Raw genomic sequence first — 27,034 nt, 5'->3', positions numbered from 1 at the left:
AGACATAGCAGCATTTGCAAGATCAGATCCCACAGTACTTTTCTAAACCAGACCTACAAGGCACAGGAAAGTCTTAAAAAGAAATCCACAGCTCCAAAACAGTGGAAAATACTCATCTGCTTATTAACATCTCTACTTCCCCTTAGTGGAGCGTGACAGACTTTCAATCAATTTCACAAACAAACCCACAAGGTTCCCCCCTTTCTCTCCCTGCACTCTGCTCTTCTCCCAGCCTGGCCTTTGTGAGCCCTGATGGAAGAGGTTTGCTTCATCCTTTTACAAACACTATCACAATTAAGTCAATTTTTTGCTTTTAAAAGGAAGTCTCACAAAACAAACAAGTGGCATTAACTACTACAAAATGTTATGAGCCTTTAAAAAATGTATTATGGCATCTTGTCACACTGAGTAATTTTTATTATGAGAGCAATTTTCTTTAATGAAAGTTGTTAGGTGAGCTGGATGGAATCCAATGGCTGTGCCTATTCTGGGCAAAGTGATACAGCCCAAACACATAAATGAAAGTAAGTTTATCTGTAGATTAAAAACTAGGCTGATAGCTTAATAACACACTTTACAATAAACTTGATATACGGTGTATACATTAACAGTACCAGTCAAGAACTACTTCAACTGCCATCAGCCAAGAAATATTGTTGTCTTTATTTTGAACTGTAAATGTAACTCTATGCTGAGAAAGAAGAGAAGCTTCAACAGTAAGAAGGGGGACAAGGACAGAGGAGCCCAGGGATTCTTTTTGATAGCTTGGAGGGGTAAACACATATGAAAAAGGGCAACTGATATATCTGCAGCATAGGACCAGCTGAAATGGCACGGAAGTCCTGGGCTCCATGGGATTAAATTGTTCAAACAAAGCACAAGTTGATGTATGTCTTGATATGTCCTCTCATTGGAGACGTATCATGCCTGGGTCCTCCACACTGCTTTTGCTTCTCGGTGGCTGTTACATTTTCATAGACACTTGTACAAAACCACCAATGGGTTTGTAGTTTATTTTGACTTGCTTAGTCTTGGACCACAGTTATAGTCCCACAAACATCACTGAAATGATTCAACAGTCCTCAAGTTTATGTCTCTTAACATCATTTTGCCCTCAAGTTAAACTATTTCTTTGTAGAGCTGCAGGCTACTGCACTGCCACAGCTAACAGAGGAAGTCTCACCTCTTTTCTGTTCTTTCTGCTCTCTCAAATCGCACTCCAAGACCCAAAGCACCCGCTTAGAAGCAATTGCATATGGGGTGCTCACCTTCCCAACAGACAGCCACAAACCCTGCAGCTGTACACAGCTCTGTGCACATCACTTACTGGGCAGACTGGATGCACATGGCACAGGAGGAGAGAACTAACTGGAGGATCTGCAGAGCTTCCTTTTAGCCAAACAGGGCTGGCTCTTCTTTCCTGGAGGTTATTCTGGATAGTTTCCAAACACCAGAAGTGTAACTTTTTGCCTGGCATTTGTTTACTGGTTATCCCATCCCTACCCCCCTACAGGCAGACGCGCTCATTTAAGATTACAAATGAGCCCATTCATCTTTTCTTAGCTACTCGGGCCTAACGTTCTGTTTAACAATTTAAGAATGAATTATACTTCCTCCCAAATCTATCACAACATGCAAACCAGGCCTCCCCCAGAATAGAAAGCTCTACATCATTGAAATTAACTTTTCTCCCTGTTTTGGTACAGATGAGTAATCCTTTTAAGTAGCAAAATGTGCTGTTATCCAAACAGGCAGCACTTACACTGGTTTTAATTTTCCTTCAATGTTTTCAGCCTCTGATCAGTGAAGTTTGGGAGGATAATAAACATTTAATAGATTACATTGTGAAAAATCAGTCCCAATAATAGCAACTGATTAAGCTGATCACAGCCTTCCAAGCAGAATCTTCTTATAAGCAAAGAAGAAAAGGCCCGGGAAGAGAGCAAATTAATATCTGTTGCTTGCCTGATTACAGTTCTATGGTGGGCTGCCTTAAATGCCAAATAGCTGTGCAGAGCCGTGCAGCTCCACAGCCCCTCTTACATCAGTGTTGGGGCTCAGCACTGGGGGAAATAGTTCTGGGCAAAGAAACAAGAGCTGAAGCTGTAGCACCTCACTTGCTAATACATCTTTCCCAGGGGAAACAGCCATTTTTATTAGTTTACTTTTCTTCTTTCCAGTTTAATTAAATATGATTCAAAATTAAAGAACTCAGGTGCTGTTGGTTTGGTTTTTTTTTCCTCCTTTGACTATATTTGATTTAAAGAGGTGATTTTGTAACTCTAATTTCTGTGTTGTTTGCTTTTAACATCAGAGAATATTTTGCTGACGTACACACTAGATAGCTGCATTTTTGGGCTATGTAGCATTTGTAGCTGCTGAAACAGGAGTGAACTCTTTGCAGCACACTTAATATTCAGCTCAAGATAAACGTAGCCATGGTGACGAGCAGGCAGGGCATTACTGTCCCAAATGCTGCCTTTAAAGTGGGGAATCTGTGCCCTCAATCTTAATCAAAACCACTTCTTTGGCCTTATCTAGTTGCTTACCCAAGGGAACGTCCACACTCCTGCTCAGCGCTAATGTACTTTCACTAAATTGATAAACACTACATGGGCAGAGGAAAACGTTGCAAATCGCTAGGACAGGCCATCACACCATTGGCAACAACATTCCCAGCAGAGGCTTGTGGATGCACCTCATACTGGTTCACAGTCCTACAAACAACAGATGAACAGGGAATGAGTGAAAGTGGGATGCTGTGCTAGAGCAGATTCTACACTTGCTCAGCTTGTCAGTGTACTTTCACTGTGGATAGTGATGTACAGAGTAAGGTATCATAACTAGGGCCTAAAACCTATGACCAATATCAAAATGACCCACCCAACTTGCCATCAGATGGAGAAATGCATGCAGGCTTTTAATGCAAGTGTTAAGCCACTGCATGCTGAAACATTTTGGAACAAATCAGAGCTGAGATTTAAGTCTTAGAAGTTACTGAATTCTGCCAGGAAAAAAAGAAACAAAACAACACAAACCCAAAAGACAACAAACCAGCTGCTCCTCAGAGATTCAGCTCTGCCTTTATCAGCAACATTCATCTGAAAAAGTTCTTGGCCTGAAAGTATTTGCTCTGTGCAAAACAACAGAAAAGGAAAGATTCCAGCAAGTGCAAAATTCACAGAAAACTCTATTCTGCACTTCTGTCTGCTAGAGATGATGCTGTTAGGTCCAAGGGGCAACCCACTTGACAGTGATTTGGTAGGACTGTATTCCTTTGGAGTCCAAATGCTCTCAGGTGTCTCTGTGAGGAAGGGTAACAACGAGGGCTAAAATGAATAGCACAGACCTACAAATGTTGTACTTCAGGGCTGCAGCCAAACAGAATATTGAAAAACATAACCCTTCATTCCTACAATAACACTCATTAATAACAAACAATGACAAAGCGAAATGTTTGCGCTGCAGTCTGTATGCCAGAGAACAACAAATGAAATCTCTGGCAAACAAAAGAAGTTAGCAATATGGCTGTGGGAAAAAGTACACAAATATTTGACTTGCTGTAACAAACCCCCCAGCATGACAGAAGTACATTCTACAAACTCAACACTTCACTCTTTTCTTCCAGATCCCTTTTCCATCAGTTCCCAATGCTCTTGTTTACTTTATTGGCGCAAAATGCAACTATTAGAGTAAGTTGTTGACATCTGCCAGAAGGGTCAGTATATCTATTAAATCCTGAAGCACAAATCCAGGGCTTCTCACAGCTGTGCTGATACCACAGCTAAAATACCTAATGGAAAATAACCTCACACATTCATTTCAGCTGGATGACATAGGGGAGAGGGAAGCACTGATAGCTAGAGGAATGCTGCTTGGGTACTGCCCAACGTGGTGAACTACCACACTGCATATGCTTAGCTTGCTGTTAATAAGGCCCTCCTGACACTTACAAATAGATGCTGAGAGAACACATGCACTGTTTCTTCACTGAAAATACATCACTGCACCTGAAGCTATAGAGAAGAGGAATAAGTCTCATATTATCCACTTCTATTTCTAGATTACAAAAGCGTTATTTTCCAACTTTCTCAAAGTGCAGAAGTTTCCCCTTTTACTAAAGTCCCTGTATCAGAAGAGCTGCTGCTTTGTCAGTACCACCCGAAATGCACACTTCAATAGCAGAAACCATGATTACCAATAGTAGACATCACATAAGAGCACTGGCAGAGAGTGTTCGAATCACATTTCTAATTAACTCCTGTAGAGAAGCAGCTGTAAAGCATTAAAACGCTGATTTGCACTGCTGCTGACACATCTAGGTATTTTTGACTCCCGGCAGATGAGGACACACACTTCAAGACACACTTCAAGGTGAGGAGAAGAAAGTTAAACCTGTTTTCCTGCAAACTTCCGCTAACAGCAAACTACACAGGCAAGGTTTTGTAACACAGAGCAGCGCAGTTGGATTTATTTAATGAGCTGTAATGGAAAGCCTGTTCCTCAATTATTTTTGCTGAACTTCAGTTTACCAGACATCCTTCGCTACACAATAATTAGCTCACAAAGAGGTCATAGTCAACTGGACCCTTTCAATCTACCTCATCTTCTTTCCAGAAGGATCCTTCAGCAGCAGCAACTGATCTCAAAGCAATAAATACAAGAAGATGAAAAGTAAACTAGTTAGTTAATTTAGGCTGCCACTTAAAAAGCACAAGGAAACAACTACAAGGGGCTCTCAAGTTCTTTACAACTCTAGAGAATATGCTTTAATACTCTCCAGCCATTGCTTAATGAACGCCACAGTGTTTTTTATAGCCCTTTATGAAGTTACACACAAGAAGAGAAATGGTGCTTAATATTAAAAATGATTATTCAAACAGGAAAAAATTAGAAAACTGAATCCCATCCACATCTCGCTATGAATCCAAAGAAAGCTGTTACTTCGCCCATCCGATGTATCCCACAGCCACAATACATGGCCACAAGTAGAGGATAAAAATTACTCTTCTTTTTTTTCATTAACAAAAACAGGCCATCTGCACCAGGCTTTATGCCATTCCCCTTGGTGCTCACTATCAAGTACAACACTGTGTAGTCTACAGACTCACTGCAATGGTACAAATGCTCTGCAGTGGTAGCTCTAATTCACACGGGAGTTTTGGTTACAAACATGACATGCAGACTGTGGGTGACAACCACCCAGGAGCCCAAATCCTCTTTTGCTTTTAATATTTGTGCCGCTATCTCAATGAGTGCCATTCACAAACTCAAGTCACGTTCTACCTGGAAAAACCACATGGGTATTAGTGACAGCCTTAGAACTTGGCCACAGTCAGAGGGCTGCTTGCACTGTGATGTTCTGCACTGGTGTTAAACCACAGGACAAGTGAGCACGCTCACACAACAAGCGTCAGCAACAAGCTGAGCAGATTTGTGATAAACCTTTTATTCCAGTGAAAGAATGAAGTTTGTTTTCCCTCAGACTTCCAAGCCTCTACACCTATAAGGACCAACCTGGCACCACTTACCCAAGGGGAGATTCTAAGTGACAGCCATTTTCAAAGCAGTTCTAAAAACCTAAGCAAATCTGAGATGATTTGCAATGAATGCTAAGGGTGAGAACTTAATTCACAAAAACAATCCTTTCCTAAGTTGTTTGAGACTACAGGTAATCACAACTTCCACTTAACTTCAAAGAAACATTTAACAAAAGATTGTGGAAAATCAGTTGCCTAAGAAAAGTTTGTTGTTCCCCGCCTCCCCCTCGATACTTGAAGGTTAAAAGCTTTAAAAGAATCATATTCAAAATTCGGTAAGAAAAGCTGTCATCACTTTGCCCTAAGTACAGTCACTATTCCAGAGATGTACTCACCAGATGCACTTTCATGCATTTAAGAGGAAAAAAATGACTTTTACAATGCATGTGCCTAAAGATGAAAAGATAATCTCTTCAGCTGCATAAATCCTTTACTGTTCCATTTAAAGATCAAGAAGAATTCAGGTTTTAAACCCTTTCCTTTATTTCAGATGCTAAGAGCATGATTTCTTTCAATTAAAGCCTGGCGGATACGGTTAATGGAACAGAGTTGTATTTGCTACATACCTGATGCTGCACCAAATGACACATTAATCACCCCTTGCCTGTTCCTTTCAATATGCTGTGCTTAGTGACTTATGCCCTTCAGACCAGCATGCGGCTCAGCCAAGTAGCCTTACCCACAATTGTTTTTCCATTCAGATTATCCCATGTGGCTACCCCCAGAACTACTCGCACTGCAATATGAGGAGAGATTTAAAAAGTCACAGGGATTTATCTGTAAAAGGGAAAAAGGAGATTTGGCTGTGCCTGCCTCTGGCACTCCAGGAACAGATAAGCTCCCAGACTCCCAATGGTAAACTTTCAAGCAAGCTAAAGAAGAGCGTGGGACAGCAAAACAGAGAAAGACAACCAACCCTACAGGTAGAAAGGACAAACAGAATGGAAAAAGGCAATCAAAGCCAAAGGCTTTGGTAGAGGTAAAAACAGATGGCACTGCTAACAGAAAACAATGCTTGGACTCCATTACTGGTAGCACTAGAAGTCCTGTGCTGCTTTCCAGAACCAAGCAGTGCCCACGGGCTGCATTCTGGACTCACAGCACCTTGTGGTGTCTTTCCAATGTCAAACTGCAGCTCTAATGCTTATTGCATAAAATCCTGCTGAAATGAAACCCACAACTAAGCAAAAATAAGCAAGTACAGATGGGGAAAGAAAAATTAAAAATGGATGAACAAAGACGTCCAGGACTTCTAAACAGTTTTCGCAAAATACAGCTGAAGGAAACAGGGCAGCGGTGAAAGAAAGGCAAAGCTGTAACCTGGAACCTCCCTAATGACTTCCCAAGGGAAAATAACATCCCATGCATCCTGCTTATAAAGATAATGTTCTCAAAATGAAATATGTCTACATGTGCGCGCTACCTCCTAAAATACAGTTGTTGGGTGCTTTGTTTAAAAGCTAGAGTCAGAAGGTTGATTTTGAAAACATCATTGTCATTCCGCATTACACACATTAAATTCAGCTGAAATTGTTACTGCCTTTCAGTCCCAGGAGCAGATTTTGACTGGTTACCGCAAGGAGGATGTTAAGCCTTTCTGCATTGCCACAGTACACACGTATAGTGCTGTGAGGCAGACAGCCCAGAGCTGAGTTAACACTTCCAGAGCAATCCTGATGTTTGGAGACTGCAGTATTTTCAGTGCTGCCACATTCAACTTCACTGCTGTATCAACACAGTGCTTTGCATATAATGCGCGCCTTCGAGATGACTGATGTGTGGTTCTCATCCTTCAACAAGGGACAACACTTGTTCTAAAACACTGTCATTTATACAAAAGTAGTCTTAAAAATGAGTAAGAACGAGCTGTCAGGCACTATGCAAATAACTGAAGAGTAGAATGTGATGCATATGAAATTTAAGCACTTAGTCACAACCACTGATTTGTGTCAAGCTAAACCATAAAATAGGATACATCCAAAGCACTTCTGAACCACCTGTGTGGTGTGCAGATCGTCTTCTGCACACAGCTAACCCCAAGTGCATGGCAAGATGCTTCTTGTAAATGACAGTCAGCATTTGTCACCACCTCCCAGCACACAGGGAGTTTATGATGACTCGGATTATTTAAAATTCTCAATTGCTACAAAGGGTGAAAAGGTACAAACATGACTGTCTTATGTTAAAGGAAAGTCAGTTTGTACCAAATAATCATACTAATGCAGGCAATGTCATCAGTTCTCAGAGATGCTAGGCTCCGCTCTTGTGCCTTTTAGTGACTCAAGAAGGCAGCTGAGGCACAGAGGCATTTAATGCGCTTGTGCAGCCCATTCTATTAGGTCTACTCTCCCACTACATTTGGGTTCCCTCATTTTGGAGATTTTCTTACCTATAAAAAAGGCAGATTGGTTTCAGTGTTGCCTTTCAAATTGTCTTACTGGGCAAATGGATGAAATACCATCAGTTCATTCAACATCACTGAACATCTTCATCCAGGACCTCAATAAAAGGATTGCACGAAGCCTGAGAGGTTTTGCAGATGATACAAACTCGGGAGGTACGGCCGATGTACTGCTCAAAGGAATTTCGACAGGCTACAGAAACTGCAAGGAGCAAGCCCATGGAGTTCAACAAACAGAAATGGCAGTTCTCACACAGGGGGAGGAGTAACATCATGTGCTGACAGGGGAATGGAAAGCAGCTTTGTAGAAAAAGTCCTAGGAGACCTTGGGCACAAACTGGAAGACAGGAAATACAGATACTGCTTCAGTAAGATTTCAAACCTGATGGTTGTGGTTTTTTGTTGTTTTTTTTTTCCCCCCTCAAAGTCACTGTAAGATTGACTGAACAGTATAACAGGTTACCCAGAGAGACTATGGAGTCTCTGTCCCTGGAGATTTTCCAAACGTAAGAACTTGAACAATCTGCTGCAGCTGAGCAGCAGGGAGGCAGGTGAGATGATCTCCAGATGTTGTTTCCAACCTCAACTACTTTGTGCTTCTGTGAGTGTCCCACTCTAGCCTCCATCTCTTCTCCAAAACAGTCATGAGAGAAGAGGGTTTGACTTCAGCCTTTCACACAGTGGTAGTGTAATACCTGATGTTCTACTGTGGCAGAGAACTACTAAATATGTATTAGGTGCAAATCAGAGAACATTTAGACAAGCATCCTGCAATGAGAAAACTCACCACCCTCTGCCATCTCTTCTTTTTGCTGAAGGCTGTTCATTCATGTATTGAGAGACAAGGGCAGCTCCACATTTGCAAGCTGCAAGGACTAGATGGGAGATCAACAACCCATTTTGCACAAGGCAGACACTTGAGACGAACAGCTTGATTTCTCACAACCTTAGATTCAAATTGTTCACCAAGACACTGAAGCAGCCCCTGAAGCATCACAAACTGCCTGCCTGGTATTCATTGCCCACTAGCAATAATAAAAGGCTAGAGCCAATACAAACTGACCTGCATTTCAACTTCTCTTCCCCTCCTCCCATTGCTATGATATAATGGAACTCACACACTACTCAACAGCACTATAATTAAATAATCAAAATCAAACAAGTTTCACATCTGACAGTCCCCAGGAGAATGCCGATATACATACAAAAAGCATTTTAGTTTACTTAGTGCAATTCTGGTAACAACAAGCTCAGAGGGATATAATTAGTACCCTGCAAGCCAGCATATGAAAAGCCTTCATTTAACTGAGCTCAACACTAAAGAATGGTTATAGAAATGAAATGCGAAGCCACAGATCCACATAGAACTGCCACAGCTAACCACTTTTATGATCAAGAATAATTTTGTATGTACAGTATTTCTGATTTCTACTTATCCAGAAGGGTGCTATTCTGAAGCACCCTGAACCAGCTGAGGTCAGTCTGTGGGTCTATAGCAGCTCTCAGCAGGATGCAGAAAGAGGCAGACAGTGTCAGGCAGGCTCATTCTTCCTCTCCAAAAATAGGTACTGAATTGGTGCCTCCCTCTGTTCAATATAACCCATACTCTTTTCCACATATAAACCTTTCCATTGCTTTGAAATGCTTATGGTCAAGAGAATGAACTCCTCATATCCCCACAAAGTTTGTGCGGAAGAAAAGTACATGCTACTATAGCAGTTTTATTGGGAATGCTAAATTCATATTAGAGACTAATTGCAATAGAAGAAATGGCATTTACTCTGTTGTGACCAATGGCACATGCCAGAAAGCAAATTCTTTTTGAACCAACCCAGCCTAGATTAGGAAGACAAGGGTCTGTCTAACTCTAACAAGAGTCAGTTGTTAAAGAACTGCTGGAGACAGCACCGCAGTCTGCTGCTCAATGCAAGCTGGGTGCTACTGCAGCACTGCATCAGTATCATAGAATCATAGCACTGTTACGGTTGGAAAAGACCTCTAAGATCATAATCAACCCTTATTAAACTGATCCCACAAACAGCCAGACCTTCCCAGAGCAAAGTGGCTGATACGGGACTCAGCTCTAAGTCTGAAATAAGCCTAGATTTTGATCGCTTGCACTGTATGATAGACACCCAAAAATAATTCCATACAGTAAGCTGCTCCAGCACATTCAGCTTTCTCAAATACAAAGCAAAGGAAATATTACAAAAACGCAATTGGTTAAGCTTTTGCTGCTTGCTGTTAAGAGTTGCTGTCATCAGGACCATCTTTTTTGGCTGAAAAATGTTTATTGTTAAAGGTCACAGAGTCGTGTCTCAAACAAATTAAGAAATAAATGGCTGTTGACACTTCCAGAAGATGATTCATCTGCCCAAGAGCTCCAGTAATGAAAGCAGCACAGCTGCCTCTCAGGTACGCTGCAGAACACAGCATCCACCAACTAACCCAGAAATCCATCTTCGCTCTCCTGTCACTTTGTTAGCCGACTTCTCAACTCTCTTCATAACTGAACTAAAAATGTCTTGCTTGAAAACAGATGAAAAACTTATGAAAGTAACATCAGACAAAATCACGTGCTTAGCAGCCAGCTTTCCATATCTATTCTTTAACTATTATTAGTTAAGCCCTTTTTACTCCTCTGGTGAAAAAAAAGAGTATCCAGGTATGAGAGCTGATCAGATGCACAGCTGAAAGATGCTGATGGACTGGCACTACACAGCCCAGTGTAACAGCGGAACAGGAGAGCAACACCATCAGCAGGGCCTCAAGGGCAGCTGGGCAAAATCCAGTGCAAAATCCAGTGTGCTCACCTGTGTTGAGTTAAACACATGAGAAATACTAGTGAGCAGAATATGGTCTCCTAGCTGGAGACAGCTAGCTTTTTGTGGGTTAGTCTTTTTAAAGAGTTATTAAGGTGCTGGGTCTTTTTAGAGAGCCCTCAAGTGAAAGGCCACCAGGAGGTACAGCACAGAGCATCAGATATTTCATCTTGTCGGGGTAATCTCTCGATAAAAAAATGATTAAGGTTTTTTTTTTCTTTTCATTTCTCACTATTCACTGGAGTTCATTATGACTGTTTACTGATCTCTTTGGGGAAGAAGCTGACATTTACTGTTCTTACTGTTGGCTCTCTGATCTCCATCAGGCTCCCAGCTATCACTGTGCCCAATGGTTCTATAATTTCTGAAGAAAGACTGTTACAAATCTGTGGGAAAAGCAATTGAAAGAGAAGCACAGCGTTCCATTCTGCAGACAAAGCAGCAGACCAACCATCTGAGATTTTCAAAGGAAACCGAGAAATCTCTCCTCACTAATAACTGCTCACCGATTCTGTGGCACAGCAGAGATGGTATCATCTGCTCAGAGATGTGGTCTTTATTCCCTGCCCAATTTAATCAGGAGATAAATAACCAGAATTGTGGCCTAACAGTCCAAATCCAAGAACGCGGCCTTCTCAAATATACAATCTGTGAAGTAAAAGATCTCCTGGAGAAGATCAGTTTGATGTGTTGAATTATCTATGCTCAGACCCTGGGTTGAAGAAAGGTGATTATTTTTTCTTTAAACACATACCATGGATAAATTAAAAACAAAATTATAACCAGCAGCCTGTCAAATTGAGGTAATGCACTGTGCTAAGTGCTAAGTCATTTAGGACTCAGCACTCTTGCCTCTTGAAGACTGAGGAACTATTTAAACTCCAGGAGGGATGTGGGAAAGCAACACCGGTGTGGTTAGGGGAGAACACTGCCTGCTGGAAAAGGAGAAGGAGCCAGCAGGAAATGCCACAGTGCAGATACAGACTGACAGCAGGGAAGGAAAAATGTTTCATCCTAACCAGTAATTGTCCCAACACGGATAGATCAACTGAGCTAGCAGGAAAACATTGGTTTCAGAAAGGTTTTTATTAGCATGCTGTCTGTGTCTCATTCTCTTCCCTTTACAATTCACCTCACTGTCCAACACCAGCAGTCTTTTGTACCCATCTGTAAATAGCTGCTGCACAAATTAATCTCAGCCATTTCTTTGTATGAAAGATGGATGACTGACGGAGAGGAGCTAGCAGAGGCAGGTGGAACAGAACAAAGGCAAGCCGGACAAACAGCACACGTGTGGTCTGTTGGGGAGCAGAAATGAGAGAGCCAGAGAAGTGCTCTGTCAGCTGGTCAGATGGGCACTTCTAGAGAACAAGGAAAACATGCACAGGAAAACAGATTTCATTACTTCCACTTCTCCCATAAGAAACGAGTTTGTACAACTCAGCTGTGGTTACAGCATGAGCTTTACTAATTTGCTTCTAGACCAAGTAGCAATAAAGAGACCTTGTTGGGAGGGTATTTTTCCTCCAGCTTAGTTTGAAAATCCTCTGAAGAAATACTTAATTCATATAGCTGATTGATTTGTTCAAATCAGCACGCCTAGCTTGCAAACTAATTAGAGACATAGTTTAGAACAAATACTGCAGCGATCAGGTAGTGCTTATTTCAAAGTCAATATAGGTCAGAACACAAAATACTCACTAGCTTGTTCCCAAGCTCATTTTTGGAATCTCCTATGTGTCAGAGTTTTGAAGCTGTATCCTTTAGCGTCCCTACAGCGAGTTCTTTTTGATTAGTTGTGTAATCTCAGGAGCAGGACTCAAGCGCTGCAGCCCGTAAAGAATCTAAACAGTCAGAGTAATTTTAATGGAGAAAACAGATTTGCTGGATCTGATCATAATTCTTTAAAAATCACTGTACCCTCCTTAACACAGGAGGGCCAGCTGCTTCACAGGGCTTCCAAATTCCTCGTGTTCTCAACATAGCAATGTCTAGAGGACAAAGACATTCATTCCTCCTGTTTGATTGCTTTTTTCCCCCCACCTTAGCAGTAGTGCACGCTGCACGTGTTTTGCTTTAATACATAAATTAATTTAAATCACACAGCACGTAAATGATTCAGAGAGAAAAGATATCTTGCCTTTCTGCTGAAGATTAAGTACATTCAGCAACTACACGTATACACTGCTATGACAATTAACAACGGTGCTTCTATTTATGGTAATTTTGCATGCCCAAGATTATATGTATTCACATGTAATACTTGAATCCAATCCAAAACAAATGCTTTTTTCTTAACAGTACTCTCCCTATTTCACACTGCATGTCAGCAAGGGAAAGCAGTCGGGGCCTCAGATGCTGCAGATTTACTTTCCAGGGGTACAATACTCAGGGGTAAAAAGCCAGCAATCATCGATAGTCCAAAGTAGAGACCTTTTATCAAGGCTTCTCTCATTTTCTGAGTCTAGAAGAAAATGCAAGACCTGAGGAGTGAGCTGTTTCCCTTCACTCCTTGTTTTTGTTTTGCTTGTTAGGTTTTAATTGCCTGGTTCCTTCATATTGTCCAAAACGCAGGACAGCCCTTGCTAGGAGTTAAAATAGTACAAACTGAACTTGAGACATGATTATTTTGCTGGACTTTTGGACTTTCAGGTACATTGGAGCAAGATTTACCTGAGCTCTGCTCTTGGCAATGAAGAAGTCACTCAGTCACCTTAGTTATACAAATATTTGCAAGTTCGTTGATCCCTTTGGTGGATAAGCATAGGCAGATAATAACAGATGGAGATGCTACATGCAAATTCTCATACCTCTATCACTGAAGTCATCCACCAGCACTATCTCTGCTATCAGCTCAGGAGGGGAGCGGTTCAGAACGCTGTGCACTGTCCGGAGGAGGGAGGACCATCCTTCATTGTGGAATGGGATTATCACACTGGTGTTCGGCAGCTTCTCCAGGTACAGCTTATTCTTGCAGCTGGATAAAGAACAAGGTCAGAAAGCAAAAAACACCAGCGCTTCCATATCAATTGCTATCAAGCAACTCAGTTCATCCTCTATTCCCCAAAATGATGCAAGGTGCCAGAAAAAGGACTTCTTCAATACAGAGTCGACCTGTTCCAATTTGCCTTGCCAAAAAAACCCCTTTCCTTATGAAACAGAAACTGTTAATGGCCGGTAAGTGATATTTAGCAATGCAGAAAGTCAAAGGGATCTGTTAGGTATTGAAACTGCTTTTAAAAGAAATTCCCATTACAGCTTTGGTGCCACAGTCTGCAACACTTCTTTTTTTTCCAGTTCTCACACCTCAAAGATCATTAGGAAGAGGATTTTCTGAAGTTATTCCAGAAGTTGAATGCGTCTGTTTTAAGCTCTTTTAATACACTGGTTTAACATACTTAATCCCAGATTTCAGAGAAGTAAATAATTCTAATCACACGTATAACATCATCCAAAAATTTCAAACGGAATGTAAAGAAATTAAGGACCTTGTCTAACAGCTCCTTCCCTAAAGAGCTGGAGAAATTGAAGATGTTATGAACAATGAATGGAAGAGACAGAATAATCACATGAAAAGAACTGGTCGATAAATAAACCCACTTCCCTCAGTAATAGATCAATCTCCAACTTCTACACAAGGCTTTCTTTGTCATCCCGGGTAAATTATTCGAATGCTATTTTTCTTAAATAGCCAGTCTTGTTTTAGGAGTTCTAATTTGACACTCAGTTCAGCTGATCAAAGCCAAGAAAGCTGGGCTTTGAATTCAAAGCACTGCAGAACTTGGATAGGGTCAGAGACCCAGGTCTAAAGGGTCTCCACAGACCCCCTGGCTTTAAGGGCACTGCCCCAGACCATTAGTCTCCCTTAAGATTGAAACAGGAGTAATGCCCTCTTGTCTTGTGGGAGTGTTTTCAAGAGAGCCTCACAAAAACCATCCAGACAACAGCAGTAAGTGCAGAGTTTATTTTCCTGCAGGTGTGGCCCTCTGAGTGGAGTTTGAACTTTGCTGAACAGGTGAGTCATAAGGCCATTTGATGAACAACTGTAGTTAAAATTACCCAGCAGCCGTTCACTAGGGGACAAATTTATCCATTCTCAGAACCCCACATGTCCAGCACAAAATAGACAGAGGTGAGAGCATGAACAGAGTTTTTTAGAACTTAAATGGTAATACTAGCATGATGGGCTGCCCTTTTTCTGCTAGCAGAGAAGGGAGGCCGTGCCCTATTCCCTGCCCTGCCATATCACTGCCTATTGCACAGCATGCACTACAGCTGATTTGCACATCAGGCTTTTAGCACATGCAGGACAGAGCGCATGCATGCAGGTAGTCCCCTCCCCATTCCAGGAAGGGCAGATAGGAACAAAAGCAGCTCTGGCAGTGGAAGCTTTCTCCTGGGTGCCTTTCCCAGGGCATGGAGAAGGAGACACCTATGTTATACAAACTCAATAAATCTGTGGTTACAGGAAGCAACTGTGGTGCCTGCATGAAAGGACAGTAGCTTATTCTGGGTCTAATGAATTGTCTTGGGGAGTTGCCAAGAGCTTGCAGGCTACGGCTGCAATGCACAGATCCAGTATGCAAAATAAAGCTGCATGGACTGCTTTCATCCAGCCCTTGGCAATGCAATCAACCTTCTTTGGAGGTAGCTGCTAGCTATAATTTTGTGACATCGTGAAACAAGGTCCCCCAGTTCTCTTCTAACCCTTCCTAAACTGCAGTTCTCATTCTCCAGCTTTAACAAGTAGAAGCTTTACCTATTAAGTTTAACTATTAAAGAGTTTCTCTCAATCTATCATATCCACAATTGTTTTACGAGACCTGCAAAATTAGTACTGAATATTAGACACCCCAGAGGCACTGAAAGGAAACATCATTGCCCCAGTTCACCTGGTGATTACACTCCCCTCTATCTGAAGGCACATTTCTGAACTTTGAAGTTTCCATTTTCTCTTATCAAACATAAAAGGGAAGGTAAAACAAGTGCTGTGCAGCACAGCTCCTGTCTTTCTATTGCGCTTTTTATGGACTATACCTCAGCAAAACTTCTTTATAAATTGCCCTCATCAAGCTCCCGAATAATATGAAACAAAACGTTTCAAATGTATCTTTTTTTAATGGGCAGGGAATAAACAGACCTTTTCAGCTGTGAATTCCTTTACTGCAGATCTCCATTAAATGCAACCCCATTCCCTGCCCAGCTAATCCTAGCATCCATTACATACATGCTGTTTATCCTCATCTTGAGACCTCTGCAATTATAACTCACCACACTGGGGGAAAGGATGTGTCAAACATCAAGCAGAACCAGCTGCAGCAGTATCATTAATCACAGCTTAAGTTGTTGGTGACTCAGACACTTCACTTATTAATTTTAACTGGGGACTACAGTCAGAAGTTTTACATTTTAAAAAAGTTTTAATAGCAGAATTAGCAATGAGGAATCAGCAACTCTGTAAAGCACTGGGGAATGCAAGGTAATTTATTAATCTTCAGGTGAGGAAATACTGCACTGTCTACAGCTTAAATCCTCAGGACCATGGCAGCCCCTTTAAATGGCAGCCAGGCACAGCTTAGGTTAGCGATCACAGAATCTCAAACTGTTCCCCAGAATTTGAATATTAGCTGACCAACAAACATCTTTATCCGGTCAATCCGTATATTTAAACATTTCAGCTGCATGCCTCAAGTATTTATGGAGTTATGCTTGCTCCTCTGGTCTGTGGGTACATGCTGAGAAAGGTCAAGCTGCAGGATTTGGTCGGTTCACTGTGACAGCTGAAGAGGTGATCTCTTGAATGCCCTATTACGTTTTAAAACCTTATTTTTGGAAATGATACTTCGTGAGTAAAGCACGTGTTGAATTCAAGTTGTTGAATTCAAAACCAGCTTTCCACAAAACTAGCTTTAACCCACACATCTAAATGTGGTTTTCTGGTTCAGCAGCGCACACAGTTTAAAACACGTCTTGGCTTTGTATCAACAAGGATTAAACAGGTGATCTCAAAGGTCAGTATTCAAATGGAACTGCTTTTTACACAACCTCTGGTTAAGTTTTATGAGGAAGATAAAGACAAAAACCAACATCTTTTCTTCACTGGTAGTTGAGTGGAGCTACTCAGGTCTTGTTCTGCTCCTAAAAATTTCACGGTTATTTCCAGCTACTGGCAAATGGAAGAATCACACAGAGTTTACTGACAAAGCCATCACCCAGCTACATTTAGGGCACTTGTCAAACAAGTCAGACATTTACATGACTTCCTGCTGCAGAGAGAAACAGTTCTATCCTATTAGTTGCTAAAAATTGTTGGCCATGTCAGTGGGCTCAGGAACTGAGCTGTCATGTTAGAAGAGATGAATGTGGAAGTAGATGCCTCTTCAGTTTGAGGTTCCTTCAGCGGAGTGCTTTGCAGGGGATTTGGACACAATGATCTCCAGAGTTTCCTTCCAACCCCTAGAAGTTCTGTGATTCTGCGATTTTTATTTATTCTTATTATTTTTTAACTGATTCCTCCATTTCCCACTGCAATTACTGCACACTGTCCTTTATGAAAGAGACAGCAGGTACCAACAGCACCCTGGCTGTGAAAGACCTGTGTTGGACAAACAAAACTACATAAAAGCCCAGCACACTGCACATGTGGTAAATTATGGCTTGTAAACTTTCACCTCTGGAAATGCAAACTGTATACTCACTTTGGATGTCTGATGTCTGGAAGGGAACGATTCAGAGAAATTTTATCGCTCACGAAGATATTAAAGCCATTTTCCCTGTATGCTTGGTCCACCCGCTCTGCGTCAGTCATTGGGTAAGGCTTTCCCTGTTCTCCATTTCCTACAGACAGACAAAGTAAACACGCACTGTTACTATTAATTGGTGCTTAACAGGCCACAGACTAACCCGTGTATCAAAAGGACAGCACTTATCTCAGAGCCCTTTGAAATTCCTCCATTAGTTTTGTGCTGTATGCCATATTCAGCACTGGGTTAACCTCAGCTGTGCAAAATCAGACAAGTTAAAGTCTTGCTTCTGTCATCAGAAACAAATGAAGGGGCTACGGTAACACCAGGAAGGATCTTTCTTTTTTCTTTCTTCCACAGCAGGAAGAATACATATGGTTTAAATACCTCATCAGTGTTGCTTCTTTCTGCAGCACAGATGGATATGTATTTTTAACAAACCTTAGTTCTTGTACAGAGGAGACAGAGCCCTTGCAGACATCAGTGTAAAGATGTAACATTCAAAATGGCCTCTTTTATACGATAGAAGATAAAACCCGGAATTACAGAATAAAAGTTGAATGTTATCATCTACAACATTTTTCTTACCCCTTTTCTGAATACCCCAGGTTTGGAATCACATGATTTTTAATAAGCTTTCAAAAATCAATTCTGCACTTACTCGAAAAGCGCCAAGATGTTACCAACATCCTTTCACCTCATAATGATTACTTTGGAGTTAGTGGAGACTTTAACTGAGATTAACCGACAATAACTGCTGCATCATGCCAACATCATCTCCACTCTGAAGTACAACGTACCAACCCACACTCAGTCTAGCAAATAAAATCCAATTAATTTACGATTTGTGTTAAAATATTTATAGTGATCTTACATACCCACACGTTCAAGGTCCCTCCTTATAGCTTCCTTATTATGCCAGTCCTTTTTCCTCTGTCCATCACCAAAGTAAAAGTCTTTCTTTTGCCTCACGTGCAGTGCCTTTTAAAAAGAAGACTGGATATATTATAAAACCCCCAAAACCAATGAAACCTTTCTATTAACAGCCTCCCCCCTTCCCGTAAGGGCAGACTATGGATCTCCCTGGAGGTCAGACTCAAAGCAAATCATTTTTAACCTAAATGGGAAGATGGAAAAAGCAAGCTTTACGTGCCTCAGAACAGTAGTACTTTATCTGTAGCCGTTTAGTAGGTTGTTTGTTTTTTTTCTGGTGCACCATCAGGTATGCAGACCAGTATTCTTAATCAGAGAATCTATTAAGAGCTCCCATTTTCATTTTGAAAACATCTAATACATCTTACTTCCTATTTAATTAACAATAAAGCTTTAATGGGTGACCTATTGCAGGATCATTATTAATGAGCACACGACTATACCCGAATAAAATCAAAATAAGATTTAAAAGGTCATTTATTAGGACTCTTGCTGCTCAACTTAAAAGCAAATTTTACATGAGGCATGAGCCTGCGCCAAAAGCAATTAGAGCTGCTCTTTTCATGATGTTGTTCCTGAAATTCAAAAGCAATGGGTGTTTTGGGAACGAGTCAGCAAATGAAAGATGGGGTGAATTCAGAATCAAGCAGGCTATTGCGTGTGGAAAGAAAAATCACCATCTCTCCATAAGACAGACATCCCCCCCAAACCAAGGGAAATATATACATGTTAAATAGGGTTTAAGGCTAAGAAGAGAACATCTCTAAGAATGGGTTTTCAATTACATTCTAATATGCTGCTAAGTACAAATACAAGTCATTTGTAGCATCTTTTCTGAGCAAGTAGTTGGATTTTATTTTATTTTATTTTTTTAACCTTCTAATTTCTCTGGAACTGCAAAGTAAGCTCCACACACTACAACTTCCCAGAAAGCAAAAGCTACAGAGCTAGGCAATGCTCAGAGGGCATAAGGCTTCAGATCTCCCCTTAATGGATCAGCCCAACTAAACTACCACCAGATCAAGCAGCGGTTGGCACAGTAACCTTGCAGGGCTATCAGATGTCTTTGGCATTTAATGCACAGATTTCATTTGCTTTAAGAGTTCATTTGCAAACTACTCCTATACTTAAGTTTCTGATGGGAAAATTGGGTGTCTGGACATTTTTCTTGCTATTTCAAGGTATGCAAGGCTTCAGACACACAGAGAGCACCTCACTGCAGTCTGACTGCTGAGCTCTGGGAGCCTTGATGTGAAGCCTTAATGGATTATCCCCATAGGAGCACCCCTTTCCTACACTTTTCTACACTTGCTAGCACTTTTCCCACTCCAGCTCAGTGCCCAGTGTGTTAACTTAGAAAACTGCCTGTGAAGACAGGTTCAAGGTAAGATGTCAGCATAAACTACAGATGCTGAACACGGGTGTCTGCTCTGTTCTGGGTACTTCTTTATGGGTGGTAGTCCTTAGCAGAGGAAGTGTACCAACAGTATGAGCTATGCTGGTGGTATCATCAGACTAAGGGTAATAAATGAGAGGTCTGCGAGTAACAGAGCTTGATCTGACTGAGAGATGCTCTATGAACTATTAAAACTTACTTGGTATTTTATTTTCCATGCAAGAGACTTAAAATCTAGATTTTTTTTTCAACGTAGGAACATATTATGATTTATACTCAATTGCTCAACTTATCTGGCAAGACATTTTGCATACCTGGCAGAAGTCAAGTTTGATTCAGGAAAGCAGACACTCGGTTACACATACCAATCAATTAATACCGAAACTCAAGAGTATTCCCCTTCCTGCTGTCTGCAATTCAGATTTACTTCCCCTGCTGGAGAGCTGAGGGACACTCAATCAACAAGGAGACACTCAGCTACTTCTCAATGTCAACAACTATTAAGGAACTTCTATTTGTGTCATGCAATGAGTGAAGGGAGAGCAAAGCTCTCCTCTCCTCATCACAGAATCACTAAGATTAGAAAAGATCACTAAGATCACCAAGACCAACCCCAACACACCCCTACCGTGCCCATAACTGTGTCCCTCAGTGCCACATCTCCACGGTTCTTGAACAGCTCCAGGGACAGAAACTCCATCACCTCCCTGCACAGCCTGTGCCACTGCAACACCACTCTGCTGGAGAAGAAATTTTTCCTAATGTCCAACCTTAACCTCCCCTAGTGCAACATAAAGCCACTGCCTCTTGCTCGGAGATCAAGAAGGTGCTCCAACCCAGTGTTCCCAGAAGCAATGAATGCTGGCTAATGCTAGCAAATGCGAGCAGGTCTGGGTGACAACTGTGACAGAGCAGCGTGACAGGAGGAGAGACAGCCTGGTTATTTTTGGTATAAAGCATATCAAATTTTCAGCTCAATGAAGCAGCTGGCCTGCAACACTTCAGCAATCCATTTGTCTGGTCCTCCAGAGCTGTTTCTAATTTTTCATCCCCACTAAATAATCCTCAGTGCACGGCCATTCCGTGAGAGCTTGGCCTCTGTTTTGCACGAGAGGCAGATTACAAGTTATTTATCCTTAAATCCTGTACAGAGCCCATTACTGGGCTCCTCCTACTGACACTTACAGGACTGATAGCTCTCCATGTCAACACCAGGGAAGTAAAAGTGATCTACACAGTGTGCCTCGTCTCCTGCTCCTCTGCCTCTGGTGCATACAGCCTTTCTGCCCTGTACAAGTGAAGCGTAACAGAAGAGTCCCACATGTAAACAACACCAGTCTTTGTATCAGCATGCTTTTCTATGAGTACCTTGTAAACCTTTAAGCATGGACATACTGCAGATGGTCAGGCAGACCGGCTGAGTTCTGGAGCTGTTTTGGCCTTGGGCAGACAAGGAGCATCAATCAATCCAATTGAGAGATGCTGCACTAAATGCAACACAACTTGACTAAGTGTTACGGGATTAGAATATTTCTTTCAACAGTGTCACCGGTAAACAAACTTCTAACAGGCTGGTTTGGCAAGTCACTATTAAAGCATGGGACCTGAGAAGCCTGCAGTGATGAACGTCCACGTCTTTGCTCCAATAGCCCTGCCAGCACCTACCCATCAGTGCAGCCTTGAATGCAATGTGTACCTGAAGCAGTGTGGTTAGCGTAGCGCCTCTCGCTAAAAATCACACAAAACTAACTAAAGTTAAACAGACTACTGAAAAAAAGAGCAAAAGACAAACATTTGCCTTCCCCTGGACTGCAACTGCTGTGCCCACGTCACTGCTATTAGCAGAGCAGCTGTAAGGGCACAGCAGCAAGCCACTGTCACAGGGAATGCACGCACGTTAAATCCAAGTCTCCCAGAAGTCACAATGGGCACTTTGCTGACATTGGTGTTATTTTGGAAGCTTTATTTTACGTGTCTGAGATCTAGACATCCAGACACAGCACACACAGAGCAGAAGGCTTCCTTTTTTAGTGGCTTTCTTCAGTGATGCTGCAGGGATTTGACTCATTTATGCAAATGAAATAACTTGATGATATCCTTTCGGCAGAAGCTCTAGACTGAGATATCCAAGCAATGCACAAAACACAGCCAGGTTTCTAGGACAGACTTTTGCCTTCACTATTTAACAAGCAGCTCATTTGTGGGAAGCTTTATCTTACCCGTAACATTTGTGTCAGTTTTCACTTTCATCCTCATTACCCATAAATTCCAATTGCACAGCAGAAGGCACAACACTTTTGTCCAAAACCCACCAGCACAATCCCTTCCTTAACCACGTTTTTACTATGAAATTCAATGGCCGTTGTTTGAACGCTGCGGCTATCTGTTATTTACGGTGAAGGTAAATTGACATTAAGCATCTGCATTTCTGTCCCTATAAAGCAGCTCAGCAAACAGAAGTGCCAGGCTATAGACTTTGCCATTTCCCATTTTGCTCTGCCTCCACTTCTCATTTTGCAAAAATCCGTTTGTTTTTGAAGTGGTCAGTTGTTAACAGCAAAGCAAAAAAGGAGATTTCAAAGCCTGAAAGCTTTATTACAATCATCTATTAAAGCTATGTAAGTGCACAGGCCATTGAATTTCATCCATTAAGTCCTACAGCAAGCCCATAACTTCTGTTTCAGCTCAAACACATTCACTTCTTCTTCTTCAAAACTGGAAGCTGTTTACCACTCAGTGATTACTTCTCCAGCAATATCTTAAACTAATCTCCTGCCTGCTTTCATTCCTCCTTTTTTCAAAAAGTGAAAATGAATTAAAGGAGAAAGGCTTATTAAGCAATACATTGGAAATGGATTTAGACAGATTGCTGGAAATAAGCCCCTTCTGTCGTCTACCACGCTGTTACTTAACATGCCACCAAAGGAATCGATCAGTGTTCAAACGCCAAACAAAAATGGAATTTTAATCTTTTCTTTAATCACTATTTAGTGTGCCTGGCTCCAGTCAGAATAAAGGAAGAGTAGATGGAGATGTAAGCCAAGAGCTTTATATATTAGAGGAAAAAAGATTTGCTGAAGTGCATGCAGCTGATCACAGCGCTGTACAGACTTCAAGCCCTGTTCAAACATTTATTTTGCTGCTTGTTTAATTATTACTTTTTAAAATCAAGGAGCTACAATCTTTAGAGGTGATGGCATTTTTACACCCCAGGTCTCTTCATTTATCCCAGCACCTCAGCAAGTAAATCTTGCTGTCACATCCTACAACAAGATGCTGAAGATGAGAAAACACTCCAGAAAAACAACAGGGAAAGGGAGGGCAAATGGAAACCATTCCTTTATTAAAGGAAGCTGCAGCCAAAGGCAGAGGTAAGTGACATGCCTGTGGGCTAACTAGAGCTGGGTCAGAAAATACTGACCAGAGAAACTCACTGTAAAAGGTCAGTTTTGACTGTAACCCCTATAAGCACTGCTGACAATAGCTGGCTATTTTAATCCAGCACTTGGCAGGATACACGTACAACAAAGGTGGGATTTCCACCTCTTCTGCTGATACACATTTAGCTTCCAAAGGCCAGAAAAGAGAATATCTCACTTCCCAGAAGGTTGTTCCTAAACTACATGAGGAAGAAGAGGCCGATAACGTTTAAGAGATTCCTCAGCACTGTCTCCTCCACTCACACCAACAGCCAAAAAAACCTTTTCCTTTGCAGCACTGAACGTTTCGCAGTGCCAATACATGACTGTTAGCATTGTCTGCTGGCAAAAGCTACAGAAGAAGCAAGTTGCAATTAATATGGGCAAAGCAAACTGATTGTCCCCATCCTTCCAAGGGCACTGTTCAAGCGAAGAGCATACACCTTGTGCGTAGCCTGCCATGACTGTGCTCCAGCAAAGCTACAGTAAGCAACACCTGGCCTCAGCACTGTGCAGCCTCCATCCTCTGTACTAGCATGAAAATAACTGAGATTTCCAGATCCCATAAAAAAGACAAATATCTCCACCATCAGCTGGAGGTACGCCTTCTAGGTCAGGAAGTTGAGCACAACCTTGATTAGTCACAACTTTTCATTTACTGGAATAGGAGATGGCATACTACAAGGAAAAGGCGGCTACTAAAAGCCTGTCCTGCATTCTACCCGAATGTTTTCAAAAGGTTAATTTCTGAAGCTATTTCAGTTCATCAAAAATTTAAGAGCTACATTAATATAATCCATACGCTCACCGTTTCAGGAACCATTAAAAGGCAACACAGAACTAAATGGCAGCACATCGCAGGGAACGATTAAATGCTTTAAAAGACAAAAAGAAGTATGTCTCCACAGCTGTGTTGTGACTCAGATCCAAGCAGCAGGTCTGAATCAGACCTAGAGGTTCCCTGCATAATGCCAAGATCCTGCCATCATGCCATCATGCTCTTCTCTCCCACCAGGAACACCAGGAAAATGGAAATCCGTATGTTCAGCCTTGGGCTGTTCTTTGAGGCAGTCACACCTCAGGGTATGGAGATAACTTGCTCGGCTCCTGCAGGAAGGAAGAATGCAGCACGTGCCCTTGGCTCAGTCCTTATCCTGTGTCAGGGACTGGGACCAAAGCTGGAGCAGAACCAGCAGAATGAAGTGGGGCACAGGGATATGGATGGAGCAGAGCCTTTTCTGCAGAACACCCAGGGATGCTTGACAGCTGCTTGCAAAGTTGTTGGAGCAATGCTTCCATCCCAGAAGGCCAGGTGTGCAGTGCCTTTGGTGGACAAGATGGCCTACCACTTCAGCATTACCCTATTCTGGCTGACTCAGTGCTTATTAACGCAAAAAGCTTTTTGTGTGAAGTGCTAGGACAGTACTTTGTTGATCTGAATGACCCCTCCCCCCTCTACATTTCTTCATTTAAAGTTTATTTGACCTCAGTTGCTGAGAACCCATTAGCACAAACCAGTTTTTATCTGCAGAAGCATCCTGGTTCATCAAAAGATTAAAGTCTGAAGACATCAGCTAAAGACGGCGATATGACATCCAGCTCAGCCACCTATCTCTGCCAAACACTTCACACCTTGTTCTTCACTTCTCTCCAGAAATAATGTGATGGTTCTGCAGCCCTTGCTGTTCTAAACCTGCTCTCTGACTAACTCTGTCCAAGCACACACACATACAGAGCCTTCCTAATGTCAGTGCAAACAGTGAATTCCTCCCCAGGTTCCAGCACACCTGAGTGCATTGCACTTTCAGTCTCGGGCCGTTCTTTCAGCTGCCAAAAACCCAGCAGAATTATTTTAAAACAGTCCTCATTGGTTTAATTTGCCCACAACCTCTTTCTCATCCTTTCTATCCACTACAGTGTTTAAAGCCTTTGGTATCTGCAGAAGTGCTGTTTCCCACGTAGCAGCATGCCTCAGGAATCTGCTCTGAGTTGTAGGATAAGCTTTCACAAGCACTGAGCTGCATCAGAACCTCATTTTCCCCCTCAAGCGACAGGCACAACTCTTTGACCTTGCTTTAACAAAAAGCAACACATTGTAAACTCTTGTTTTTGGAACTTTACTCCCTGGGCTATCCTCCCATTGAGATAGGAAACAACTGTTAGTCACATCGCCTGAGGTACCGCTACGATGAGCTGCTCTGACAGTGAGTTTGTGAGGTATGGAAATGGATAAATCATCTCTGAACCGTCAGTCAGAATGAGATTAAAGACTTCCCAACCCCTCTCTTTTCATTTCTGTTTTATGTGCTTCATGGGGACTCCACACCATCTGAGCTCTCCCAAGCAGCCAACACATACGTTGTACGTCAGTGTGTCCCCAAGAGCCCTTTGGATTGCAACTCCTGGAAGAAGCTACAAGGAAAAAGTCTGACGAGATGCACGTTGTTTTCCACAGTATTCAGCTCTATCAAAAGTTGTTTTAAATGCAATAAACCTTATATTCACAGGAAGAAGAAGGAACAAGCTGGTTTGGAGATCAATGGACAGATGAAGCAGAATCCTCCAGATGTCTGCATACATCCACGCTCCATTTAATTGCAGAAGGCACTCAAGCTGCAGCAATTTCCTGTATGGACATACTTTGCAGCACTGCTGCTGAAATCTGACTTATCACAGACTTATGGGTTGTGCTGCACATGCAGAAACACTTGACTAATCTGCATTAAGATTTAATAAAAATGCAGGATATAAGAGCTGCTAATTCCATCATTTCTATGTATCCCCTGTACCCAGACCATAAACTCCTGGTCAGATTATGAAACATGAGGCCATTCGAAGATTGTTCAGATGAACACAACTTCTAAATATTCTGAATATCAGCAGAGATTCACACCATGCATTACACCAGCAGAAATTCAGATCTCATTAAATATGCCCCAACGATCACAGTGTGCCATCCTCAACAAATACTACACAAGTGAAACTCACAGTCTTTGGACAGCAAATGTAAAATTACACGTAAGTTGCATGCTGTAAGTAGTTAGGCCTGGTAAATGCAAGACCACAAACTTCACTTTGCTCAGTTTACAAAAATTATAGCATTTGTAACAGCAGAAGATGAAAGAGCTGCTGCAATTTACAAATTGGGTAAATTTGCAATTGAAATGTCCCTGGATGGACCTTGGAAAACTCTGGTATAACAGCTAAAAGAAGGGAGATGGCTGCTAAGCCTCCAACAAGTCATGAAGTGAGGACAGGACAGAACCTATGCACTGAATGTCCAAAGAAAGAGCTCTAAGCATGTTTATTAGGCAGATAAATCAAGGTGAAACCATGGTGCACAGATCTTTCTCTTTGATGCTTTCTAAAGCATAAACAATGCTACAATTGCACCTTGGATTTTTCATCAAGAGCCACCAACGTGACAGGAGAATGCACTATAAGTATTTCCACAAGGCTGGATTTGGCAATTTGAAAACTTGTGGTACCTCAAACCAACAAAAAGAAGCAATCTGGATTTTGCCTGGAAGAAAAGGCAGAGCATTACCATGTATCCGAAAGCACCAGAGACCTGCAGGCTTCAGAACAGCTAAGATCAGATGGTTACTTCTCCTTGTGGAAGTTTTGTTTATGCTCAAACTCACTTAAGCAAAACTCAAGGGCACGCTACAGAAGTCTGATGCCTTTGGAAAGCAATAGAAAATAAAGAAGTCTATATTTTAGCTTTTCTTCTGAAGTCTTTATCCATCATCGAGATGAAGAAATTATAGAAATTCTTCC

At 41.8% G+C, this 27,034-nt stretch overlaps 1 protein-coding gene across 3 annotated transcripts in view; it reads right to left on the bottom strand.

Annotated features, from left to right (window-relative positions):
• The window catches only part of GALNT10 (polypeptide N-acetylgalactosaminyltransferase 10), an 81,530-nt gene that overhangs the window by 23,681 nt on the left and 30,815 nt on the right, over positions 1-27,034 (bottom strand). For all 3 annotated transcript variants that reach the window (XM_072348461.1, XM_072348462.1, XM_072348463.1), the window contains exons 2-4: positions 18,385-18,487; positions 17,462-17,600; positions 13,574-13,740 (exon numbers count right to left, since the gene is read on the bottom strand). In XM_072348461.1, coding sequence (XP_072204562.1) covers positions 13,574-13,740; positions 17,462-17,600; positions 18,385-18,487 — 409 coding nt within the window. The remainder of the gene's footprint in view (positions 1-13,573; positions 13,741-17,461; positions 17,601-18,384; positions 18,488-27,034) is intronic.

This window comes from Excalfactoria chinensis, chromosome 13 (assembly GCF_039878825.1).
Source record: "Excalfactoria chinensis isolate bCotChi1 chromosome 13, bCotChi1.hap2, whole genome shotgun sequence".
Taxonomy (NCBI): domain Eukaryota; kingdom Metazoa; phylum Chordata; class Aves; order Galliformes; family Phasianidae; genus Excalfactoria; species Excalfactoria chinensis.
Note: the sequence above shows the minus strand (reverse complement) of the source record. Positions and strands in the feature narration are given on the sequence as shown.